At 42.8% G+C, this 12,016-nt stretch overlaps 1 protein-coding gene across 11 annotated transcripts in view; it reads left to right on the top strand.

The window, feature by feature from the left end:
* The first annotated feature begins 439 nt into the window (after positions 1-439).
* LOC135491978 (rho GTPase-activating protein 190-like) overlaps positions 440-12,016 on the top strand; it is a 50,704-nt gene continuing 39,127 nt past the window's right edge. For 10 of the 11 annotated variants that reach the window (XM_064777986.1, XM_064777995.1, XM_064777994.1 and 7 more), the window contains exons 1-2: positions 440-530; positions 10,625-11,249. In XM_064777986.1, coding sequence (XP_064634056.1) covers positions 10,844-11,249 — 406 coding nt within the window. In that variant the 5' untranslated portion in view covers positions 440-530; positions 10,625-10,843. Of the gene's footprint in view, positions 541-10,624; positions 11,250-12,016 lie in introns of all 11 variants that reach the window. The other variant, XM_064777985.1, reaches the window with a different exon arrangement.

The following is a 12,016-nucleotide window of genomic DNA, read 5'->3' as shown; positions in this document are numbered from 1 at the left end:
ACAACCTGGGCCGGATTGTGACATTAGCGACAAGGTTCTAGGTGAATCTTCTATCAGAGAGGTAACTCTCGTTTGAGTGCAGTAATAAAGCCCGCAGTAAAGAGTGGGTGTTTTCTGGCTGTAGAGGAAGGAGCAGCTGAGGCCATGATGTGATGATGTTGATAATGATCAGTGACCCCTCGAGCCAGAAAATCCTGCCACACCCACCATCTGCTAGCGCCATCTGCGTACATGCATAGGAACTACTACGTCAGTTTTATAATGCTCATTTTGCTGTTATGTTATACAAAATCTAACTATTGAGTAGAGAAGTATTCTTTAATTGACTTTTTAATTAATCGGGTATTCACCCTTTGTGAATTTCGCCTTTTTTTACATCGGAACGATTCGATTTTTGCCACTAGCTCTGTACATTTCAGCATGTAAATTATTTCAAGATGGCGACTCAGCCTGGATGAAAATTTTATGTGCAAGTGTCCAAAAATCGGATAACCAATATAATTCTAACTCCAGGATTGCAAGATAAAAAGGTTTTTAATAGTTAAGTGTTATTAGATTCTGTGTGGGTCAATATTTCACCCATGGGTTGTACCTGATGTGGTTTTGAGGCTGACATGTGGACGCCCCTTTTCGGGATCGCCTCCTCGCACTTCTGATTTTGTACAGGGAGATGTATGTAAAAATGTACACAATCATATATTGACATGACAGTGCATGAATGCTCATCATTTAGTTTTCGCCTAGGCTACATGTCTTGTAGCTGTGTTGCTTGGGTGTAGGCTACATAGTCCTTGCCTTGCCCAGGTAACCTGTTGCTAAACTACGATTTGCTCACCAGACTTGGCCATAGATATTGGCGAAATTAAATTTCCGCCATTTTCATTTTGAAAAGGAGTTTAGGCCTACCAACCATGACATAAAAGTCATGTTTTAAATCAAATCGTCACCAAAAGCATTCAAAATATCATGAACATTGAAAGATATGGACAACTTCAAGTAAATTGTTTGAATAAGCTTGTACATTATTCGTACTTTTATTCCATGGTAAACATACTTTACCTGTGAAACAGAAAAGGGTCTTTTCAAAATAGTCAAACTTTATTTGCGCAGGTTGTCTGGTCATGCATTGCATTACGCAATTCCATGATTGAGATGAGATGCGGATGACAACGACACTTTGGTTCCGCTTGGATTTGACTACCGTATGACAAAACCTCACCTAAGACAAGTACATATAATATATTATTGTCTCTGAATATGATAAGAAAATGGAAAAAGCGATTCCAAATGAGTTGAATTTTAATTAAGTTGAATTTACTTCTTCTTCTAATCTTAATTCTTCTCTTTCAGCTGTGTTTGTTGTGTGATTTAATTCGATCTATCTTCACAGCCCTTTGGGGATCATGAAGCAGGCTAGTGTTTAGCTAAAGAGTTTTAGGAGGGTAGGCTACAGCACTATGCCTTTTCTCAAAACATTCTCTTATTATATCGCCCTGCCTTTTTCCATCAGTGGCCAAAGCATTTCCTTTTTTAAAAAGCAGGACGCGGCACCCGTTTTTCACTTTGACCCCAGTATATGTATCCAGAATCCTTTTAGTAGAACACAGATGAGCTGCTGATTCAGTGCTACAAGCTGAGCATTTCTGACCAGTACTCATTTATACTCCTGGGTGGAGTAAGGCAAGTTGACTTGAGTCAAGAAGTCTCATGCTGAGGGGTTCAAACCACGGACCTCTTGAACGCTGGTTTAGAGTCCAATCGAATACACTAAAATATAGTGTAGTCCACAGGCAGTGCTTAGTGCACTGTCGTCTGAGAAGAGTTGTGTGTAGTTTGTTAATAGAGTGTCTGATCAGGGAGACACTAGACAGTGCTGCTCGAAGCAGATCTGCAGGTATAGTGAGATGGATACTGCCTGTAGTAAACTGCAGTTGAATGTTGTTTTCAGAGCATGTGGGCATGACCGAGCCCAGGTTTTAGCCAAACTATGTATCAAGATCTTGGTTCGCTTCTCGTAAGATCACAAGTTCCATGACATGACATATGCAGGAGTCACGTTACTAGGGCAACCTATTATTCCTGGTGACATTGTGAAGGTGTCTGTTTCCATGGCGACGAACAGACTGCTCCTTCTTCAGAGCTCTGTGCTATCACTTGCCTGGCAGTTAGATTTATTTAGAATAAATAGAATGGTCGACTTTTTGTCGGAACCATCTATTCTTGGTGTCATCGTGTTGTGCAGACATTTGCCCAGATGGACCAGATAAAAAATGAGGTGTGGTTGCTTAGTTGAGGTTGGTAAAGTCTTCTGCCTCTGCGGGGATGACGTCTGTGTCAGTTATGACATCAATTGCTTCCAGGCACATCTCGTGTCAGAGCCACCCACGTTTGGTGTAATTACAGCTTTCGGGGCCTGGACTTGCGACGTCAGTCTTTAAATTTGTCTCAGCGGTGGGCAATACAGATTCAGAAATATTGCTGTTCTCTGCAGACCACAAGGGTGAGATGTATGTAGTCTCAGGGCTTTCCAGCTGCTAAGCAGCCTTGTGAGGTGTCGAGCTTAACCTGGGGGCACCTAGGGGGTGCCGGACGTGGTGGCTCTTACAACGTTGGTGGCACTGTTTTATTGTGTAAGCACAACACGTTTGAATCAGTCAGGAAAGACACTACCTTTGAACACTTCAAAGTTGATAACATGAATCAAAAGTGTGTCGTGGGGTGGCCGTTATTTAACCCCCTTTTGGAGCTCAAATTTAACGAAGGCCCTGGTCCATGTCATTGCCCATAAAAATGGCCCCCATGCGCTCTCCCTCAGAAATGTTCTTTTACATTTTCAAGACCAATGACAAAAATGGCTCTGATATGGGTGCTCTAATATTTTCTAAATTCGATGCCTGCCCTTTTCATAAAACTCATTGAAAGTGACCAGGAATTTGAGCGCTAAGTGCGGGGGCACCCCTCTCTCTCTCTGGGGATCAACCGCTGTAAGTGTGACTGTTGCCTCGCAGCCAACAACCTCTTCCCAACGCCATGATACTCTTATTTCACTGGTCCAAGACCACTTCATGAATTGACGTTGACGCAAAGGCCAGGCCTCGACTGCATGAAGTCATTAGATAACTTAGTGTTGCCAGCCTATTATCTATCCAAATTGATTGGCATCGAACAACCATGGGTATAATATTTAGCCTGATTTAAATATCCAGAACCAGTCAATGCCAGTGTTATATCATTGAAGCTAGAGTACGGCTGAAACTCATTGAAATCATTCCTCTATACCAAATCAATAATGGTTCTTGATTATTGCCGTTTCATCGGAATGGACCAGCCAGACTTATGGGATGATCAGACTGTGTAGCGTCTACCTGCGCTAGCGGAGCTATTAGCATGCTAACCGTGTGTATCTAGTGCATTTGTGCTTGCGGCTAGGCTACCGTTGCATGACACTAGCGGATGAGTCAGGCTGGGCAAGCTGGCAGCGCCAGATCTTGAGAGGCTAACATACCAATGGTCTTGTGGTGAAATATTTGTGGAACGACCATTGAAATCTCAGTCCCATTGATACAACTTTACACTTGAGTGGCCTACTTCTGATAATTTTTTTCTTCATGGGGAAATGAATATTTTTATCTGCACACCCAGACTAGGATAAAAGAAGCTTTTTTATGTAATACATATTTATAACTAAAATTGTTTGAGTTGGGCTGCATGAGCTGAGGTGGCCAGTCTTTGACAGCAAGGGGGTCATCACTTGAGGTAAACAATTCCAATCGTCAGCCCTGAAGTCTTCTTTCTGTTGTGTGGCTTGGTCATGATTTTGATGCTGGGGGGCATCTCATGTGGACCCTAATTGTAACAATGTAAGTCCTGTGTAAAGTGTAATACCGTCAACTGTTATACACTGGAGGGGCTATAATTTTACCAGACCCATAATTGTACCACTTTCATGACTTTACCTTACATGACCAAGAGCATGTCTGACGTCCGTTCAAAGTGAAATGGTGTTCCGAAAAAATACCATGGATCATTTATTGAAACACAAACGGGGGCTGTACGTCACTCTTGACTCAGCAGTCGTTACCCGGCACATATAATTGCCTCGAGAGATGTTCAATGAATACACTGGATTATCTACTCGTTTAAGATGTCGTCTGCTCCAGTAGCAACATCCGACATAGTCGTTTAAAATTCTCAATGACTTGCCTTATTGATTTTGTCCTGTATACCGTACATCACGGGAACCGGCGCGTATCATATTGGGAAAAATGTAAGTTGGAAATTGTAAAATGTCAACGCCAAATGTAATACTTGTGCTTGGGCAGACGCCCTTCCCAGTCTTTGCTCCAGAAGTTTTTTTCCTTCACTACGCTCTGCACTTTGAGGACCGGTACATGTGTCTATTCTCCAGGGAGGATTCCTCCTCTAAGGCAGGTTTTAAACCATTTTTGCGTGCCACTATGGTTAGGTGCCAATTGGTTGATTGACGTCAGAGCCACGGTGACAGGTGTTGATGATGTCAATGCGCCTCTCCGACAGTGGTATTGTATTAATTATGATGATATGACGCATACGTTTTTGTGTAAAAGTAGGAATTGTTTCATACACATCATCACATAGCAAACCTCCCGACATTCCCTCAAGTCAAACCACGAACAGGCCAAATTTTGACAATGACATTCTTCAAAATGATTTTTCTTTTGACGAAAGTCACTCATTCAACGCTGCACGGAAAAAACGCGGAAATGATTTTCATACACAATCTTTTGCTTTGTGCTTTGGCGTCATGTTTATGGAATCCGTTTCAAAGCATTTCTGCGCTGACAACGAGATTTTTAACAATGTGATGATAAATGCTTTTGAAATTTGACCTCAATTGACAGTTTCGACAATTCGATGTCGAGACTGCATCGGTTAGACATGTTGACCTTTGGTAAGATTTGTTTGAATATGTAGGACCGTGACATTTATCATCATTTGTCTCATGGTTCTCTACTGGTACCAGGATTAAATAAGTTGTTTTAAAGAGAGGGTGGGTGGTGGTGGTGGGGGGGGGGGGTACCAGTCATGATGTTCTATTATTAAAAAGGCAATATCTTGGTTCCTGAATCCGCTGATTGAGTAATCGAGTGCCACCTCTTGTCTCACTCGTACTGTAACGGAATGCCACTTCTGGTCTCCCTCGTACTGTAATGAAATGCCACCTCTGGTCTAACTGTAACGGAATGCCATTTCTGGTCTCCCTCGAACTGTAACGAAATGCCATCTCTGGTCTAACTGTAACGGAATACCACCTCTGGTCTAACTGTAACGAAATGCCATCTCTGGTCTTACTGTAACAGAATGCCACCTCTGGTCTAACTGTAACGGAATACCATCTCTGGTCTAACTGTAACGGAATACCACCTCTGGTCTAACTGTAACGGAATGCCACCTCTGGTCTAACTGTAAGTGAATGCCACCTCTGGTCTAACTAACTGTAAGGGAATGCCACCTCTGGTCTAACTAACTGTAAGGGAATGCTACCTCTGGTCTAACTGTAACAGAGTGCCACCTGTGGTCTAACTGTATAATGGATTGCCACCTGTTACAGTAATGGAGTGCCACATCTTGACTTACTCGTACTGTCATCAGAATGCAGTGCCACCTTTGATCTCACTGTAAGGGAGTGCACAATTTGGTCTGCAGCCTACAATCTCCAAAGCGCTAAGAATAAGATAAATTCTTCTGATAACTTGCCCTCGTTGCATGCAAAGATTTTCCAAGAAGCTCCTTGTTCTGATCTGATAAGTAAATTTGAGTGGGCGTGTGGAGGCGGACACTGGCAATAAAAAATGTCCACTTCTATCAATTTTATTAAAGTTGGACCTTCCTATTAGGGCACCCCTGTGACTGACAATCACACCATGCTGGCCTTGATAGAGGGGTGTCCTGATTAAAGAGGTTGAATTGTTTCAAAAATGACCCATTTTGGGCAAAAATCACTGTCCTTTTAGAGAGGGTGTCCTCCTAGTGCAGGTGTCGCATAAGGGAGGTTCCCGTGTGTGTGTTGTTGTGGGGTGGTTTTTTCCCATTGCCCAAAAATAGCACATGGGGTGATAGAGAATTGACACAGGTATTTCTGTAAACTGGGTCAGCTGATTGGCAAGATTCTAGGATAAACAGATAAATATGGGTATGATGAAATAATGGAAAGCTGTTCGGAGATTCACTTAGAACTGTAATTTATGACCACAGTAAAATGTCTGAATTGAGGTGTGTTTCTTTGCCAGTCTGTGGATTACAGTAGAACATCCAATTCCAACTTACCCAGGAGCCTGCTATGAGCCGGGATCCTGTGTTGTCCACAAGGCCATTTGTCAGGGGGTCCCACTCTACCTTGGTAGCTGACAACCCCGCCTTGTTGGAAGAGGAGCCAACCTACATGTACCTTGTGCTTGAATTTTGTAATGGGTTTCTATAGGTGCCACCATACATTGTGTTGCACACTGGTAAAACATCTTAAATGTCAAGGGTACCACCCTGCAGAAAACCCTGTGGAGAACTCTGAGATAATGTGGAATGGAAAGGGTCCCCTCAACGACAGCTGGTCTCTCTCTTGGGATTGGTATCACCACGTCACTGGGGTTGGTGTAGACAGGCATGATTTGAAGACAATCCTATTGGGATGGATTGTCTTGGCATTGAAAGGGTCCCCTCAAGGACAGCTGGTCTCTCTCTTGGGATCGGCATCACCACGTCACTGGCGTTGGTGTAGACAGGCATGATTTGAAGACAATCCTATTGGAATGGATTGTCTTGGCATTGAAAGGGTCCCCTCAAGGACAGCTGGTCTCTCTTGGGATTGGCATCACCACGTCACTGGCGTTGGTGCAGACAGGCATGATTCGAAGACAATCCTATTTTCAGCCAACATACGAAAGATGTTGTAACTTGTTGACTGTAATTAAATGAGCCATCGATAAAAATTCCTTGTTTTATTGTCTGGGTTCAACCACTTTTGTACATGTAATGTCATGCACGTCTGCATGTTAGTCGAAGGTTTTAGGATTTTTTCTCTCGAGAAAGTGGTGTCATGTGGTTTGTGGTTCAAAATGAATAGAAGGGATTGTGGATTTTAGGCCCATGCCTTAATGACCGAACACAGATGGACATGTACTTGACCGATGTCACCAAATTTATATTCTTTTTATCGACATATTGTCGGCCGATGAATTCTCAATCTCATTCTGGATAACTCCCGGTATTCATTTGGGCTCCAGGTAAGGATCATCCATCGAATCTACTCATGATGTTACAAAAGCACCTCAAAGATAGGCCTTGCTTGTAATCGTTGAACTATTTTATTGCCTTGCCCCCCTTCCCAATTCCACAAGCATGTATCAGAGCAGCGGCATTAGCTTTCTGGTCTGGGGGGGGGGCAAATGACAATTTTAGAAAATGTTCAGCCAAAATCATGGTCAAAACAGGGATTTTTTCCAAGGTATTTGCACCCCACCCTGCCAGTCACGCCCCTGTAATGCAAACTTGATCTTTCTCCTGTGACTGTCAATTCTGCGAAGCTTCAGCCCGCACGATTGATTCAAGTATAATTCCAGAACTGATGGATATATTGTCATGACCTTGGCCTCAACCCAACCTAAAAAACTGAATGAAATCTTTCCTATGTTTTTTCGAATGAAAAATGCTGAGCAAGCAACCAATGGTCTAAAGTATAGGCCTGATCCTAGGTATTTAGCATAGGCCTATTAGTGCGGTTAGATTCATGAATGGCAAGATTATGTGAATGGCCCGAGGGACTTCATTCATGTTTACCTGTGCCTGCCTTGGCCTCGTATAGCTAGGCCTATTATTAGCTTGCCAGTTTAATGGTCTGTGATGTTTTAAAACTAAATTCATCTGACGATCGAGGCTACATGTACAGTAGAACCTCTCTATTAAGGACACCCTTGGGACTGAAAAGTACTGTCCTTAATAGCGAGGTGCCCTGATCAGAGAGGTAAAATTGAATGGTAACAACCAATTTCGGACCAAAACCGGTGTCCTTAATAGAGAGGGTGTCCTTATTAGAGAGGTGTCCGCTGATGGAGGTTCTACTGTATTTGGTTCCCTTTCCCTCTTTTAGTATCATCTGACATTGTTTCGTTGTTAGCTAATTTGATGACAACATTCTGAACTTTCAAAGGTCCACCCGTTTACCTTCCTTCTTAATACCTCTGTAGAGGAATGTATGATGTAGCAAGGAGTGCTGTCAAAGTCAGTACAAATCTGTGGTCGTGGCCATTTTCAGTCTGATAACACTGCACGGTCTCAATGTATAATGTACAGTGGCGAATACAATATTGACACCAATACTGGCAGAGAGAGAATACGTTTGAATCAGGTCTGTTTGGAGAATGAGATTTGGCCTGTTTTGAGCTAATGTGTCATTGGCGTACCAGCCACCAATAAACATCATCGTTCAATTATTCAGCCCCCTGGCTTAGGCTTACACACGTTGATGAGACAATAAGAGGTAATTACAGTGGATCTGTTGTTGATCAGGTTCTGGCGTGGATGTAACACCGTCTAATTCAGTCTTAGCCTGGAGCGGGATGCGGTATGTACATCGTTAGTTGGTGAACACGATGCAAGATGCGGTGATCTCCGCTCAGGTCGTCAAGTCGTAGTGGGGTAGGTCAGCTAAAACCTTGCGTCGTGCACCGCAGATTTTTCTGGTTTTTGTCATCTTGACTTGGTAAACGCTCAGATCGGAAAATGGTGTTCATTGTTGGTGATGATCAAGATGCGAGTTGCATTGCAGCAATCTCCTACTTGGTTGAAATTGGGTGGCTCTGCTCAAAGTTAACCCTGCGTCGTGCGAACACTGTTGATTGTTGGCTCGTAAATGTGATGCGGAGTATAGACCTGCAGTGGAACATCCCTTGGTGATCACATCGTTAGCAGGTCACTCTCAATATTGACTCAGTTTTCTTCTTACCAAAACATACTTGCGGGGCCAAGGTGTGAGGTGGTTGGGAGCTTTCTCAAAAACTGCCTCTGGCATTGTCTTCATTCTTCCTGGAATTCAACCGTGTATGGTTTCCCCGAACCAGTCCTCGGGTACATGCGAATTGCCTTCACTTCAGTTTATAATTATATACAACAATTCCTGAAATAGGAGAACATTGGCACCCAAGTGCAGAAATCATGTGAACTACATAATAAATTGGTTCTGTAAAAAACTTTTCCTGTGGGCCTACACTCAAGGATGTAAAAATTGTCAACATCTTCTCATTATTTGCTTGCATATGACCACCATTCTGGCACACATGCACCCGTTGACTGCAAATTGAAAGTTCATATTCAGGATATTTCTGGGCCAGGTTTCTCCACAATGCGTTTTGTCAAAAAACGGATTTTCGGGGGTCCATTTATCCTATTTACATACCACAAACCTTAGGTCAGTTCTCACAATTTCAGAAGTGCGATGTTGATATTTCTACAAAATCCATTTCCTCAATATGAAAGTTGTTTTGCAACTCATATATTTACAAAGCGCCCTTACGTAAACCGTGCTATCTAGGTCAGTCCCCACAATTTCAGACCTGTGATCATCATATTATCATGGGCGTTGTAACCCTATTTGATTTTTGCCGGAGGTATGGAGTCCACTATAGGCTAGGTGATGTTGATACATTTCTGCCAGTTTCTACAAAATCTATTTCCACAACATGATACTTGTTTTGTCACTCGTGTGTAAACCGTTCAATTAGGGATTACTCTGATGTCATTGTCGTAATATAAACTATTCAGGATTGTCCTTGTGTCAATGTTCTTGGCAGGTTAATTAGACAAGCATGGTGTAATTGACCCATTGACCTTATTATTGTGTGTTGCACTTTAATACTTAGTTGTTTGTGATGTCATTGACCTTCCTGTCCTAGTCAATAAACATGGCTGACCCCACCCAAAATCTCTTGACAAGTTTAGTATGCAAAACATTTTGTAAATCTGACAAAAGTTTGGAAAAGAGTATAATATTTTTCAGGTATTGGGTCTTTGAATAAATTAAAACAAGGAGAGGAAACGACAGTGGAACCTCCCTTAGCGGACACCTCTCTAAGGACACCTTCTCTATTAAGGACACCTTCTCTATTAAGGACACTAGTTTTGGTCCCAAATTGGTTGTTCACATTCAATTTGACCTCTCTAATCAGGACACTTCTCTGTTAAGGATGGCATCTGTCCTTAATAGAGAGGTTCTACTGTACATGTACACATCATAACTAAAGAAAAGAGAAATATTTCTCTTCCAACCCAAAAGGACAAATTTGGCAGGTTTATTACAAGCATACTGTAAACCCGGCTATCGATGTTGGCCACAGTTTATTTTTGCTCTTTTGGTGGCCTCCGTGATCAGAAGATAAAATCGACTGGGCCTTACGAAGTTTAACAACAGACAGGTGGCGATAGGACACAATGGTAAAACTCTGGTTCTGGCTGGTCTTGTTTTTAGCTCCTCCTGATTCTAAGACTAAGCGCCATTGCAGAAGTCTCTTTTGGGGGTCAGCCTGACTGACGTGCATGCGCGAATTGATTTTATATGACAGATTTATAAATGTGATCTTTACTTCTCTCTTTGCAGTTTCCATCATTTATGTAATACTACTCAAGATCAAAATGGATTACCCGCAGACTATAGCGGAAACCCTCACACACTGCCTGAAAAAACGTGAAATGGTGCTAGTGGATTTTAACCCAAACACGTAAAGAATGTGACTCTAAAGGACTAACGATCTGCGTCTAGCAGAAAACAGGAGTTGCAATTTTAAAAGAAAATACTTTACAGACATAATTTCGAACTATGGCAAAACGTCCCGAGGGAGGGCGGACGTACACTGTGAGTGTCGTTGGTCTCTCTGGTACCGAGCGTGAAAAAGGTCCCGTTGGGGTCGGGAAATCCTGCCTGTGTAATCGTTTCATGCGCCCTCTAGCAGATGACTATCACACCGACCACATCTCGGTGCTGAGTCAGTCCGATTTCGGCGGAAGAGTCGTAAACAATGATCACTTTCTGTACTGGGGCGAGGTTACGAAGATCGAGGATGGGTTAGATTTTACGTTTCACCTTGTCGAGCAGACGGAGTTTGTAGACGATGCGTCGTTTCAGCAGTTCAAGTCGGGAAAGACGGAGCCATACGTGAAACGATGTGCGGCATCGAAGATCCAGTCTGCTGAAAAACTCATGTACATTTGTAAAAATCAGTTAGGTAAGTATATAATTGTGCGAGACTCTTTGTACAATGAGGGGGGGGCATTTGTGCCAATCGTCCAGTTCCGAAAACAGCCCTGATATTTTTATGAGCGATATCGGCAACATCGTGACGCAACCCATCCCTTATAGTTTTTAGCTCACCTCTTAGCAGAGGTGAGCTTATCCCATACCGTGGCGTCCGTCGTCCGTCGTCGTCGTCGTCGTCGTCGTCGTCGTCGTCGTCCGTCGTCGTCCGTCGTCCGTTAGCAGGGCACGTTTCGTAACTGTTAGAGCTATTGAGTTGAAACTTGGTACACATGTACCCTTATGTAATGATACCTTGGAGACCAAGTTTCGGTCCGATTCGTTTCATGGTTTGGCCACCAGGGGGCCAAACGTTAAAAGTGAAAATATGCAATATCTCCCTTGATAGTAGTCGGGAAATTTTGAAAAAAATATGTTAGGTACTTCTAGCAAAGGTGCATCATATATCCTCCGGGTTTTTGATTTGACCTCCTTTTCAAGGTCACAGAGGTCAAATGGTGTAAATTGGCCGTTAGGATGTAACGATGGCACGTTTCTAAACTGCAATGACTATTGATACCAAATTTTGTACACATTTACCCCTTAGTCAGGTGATCTCAGGGACCGAAGTTTGGTCCAATATGATTCACCACTTGACCACCAGGGGGCAAAATCCAAAAACCTTAAAAATGTGATTATTCCTTAACTTCTTGCCCGATTGCCACCAATTTGATATCATGGGTACATCTAACCACCATA

Source organism: Lineus longissimus, chromosome 8 (genome assembly GCF_910592395.1).
Source record: "Lineus longissimus chromosome 8, tnLinLong1.2, whole genome shotgun sequence".
NCBI classification, from domain to species: domain Eukaryota; kingdom Metazoa; phylum Nemertea; class Pilidiophora; order Heteronemertea; family Lineidae; genus Lineus; species Lineus longissimus.
The sequence above is the reverse complement of the archived record's forward strand: the minus strand, read 5'-3'. Positions and strand labels throughout refer to the sequence as shown.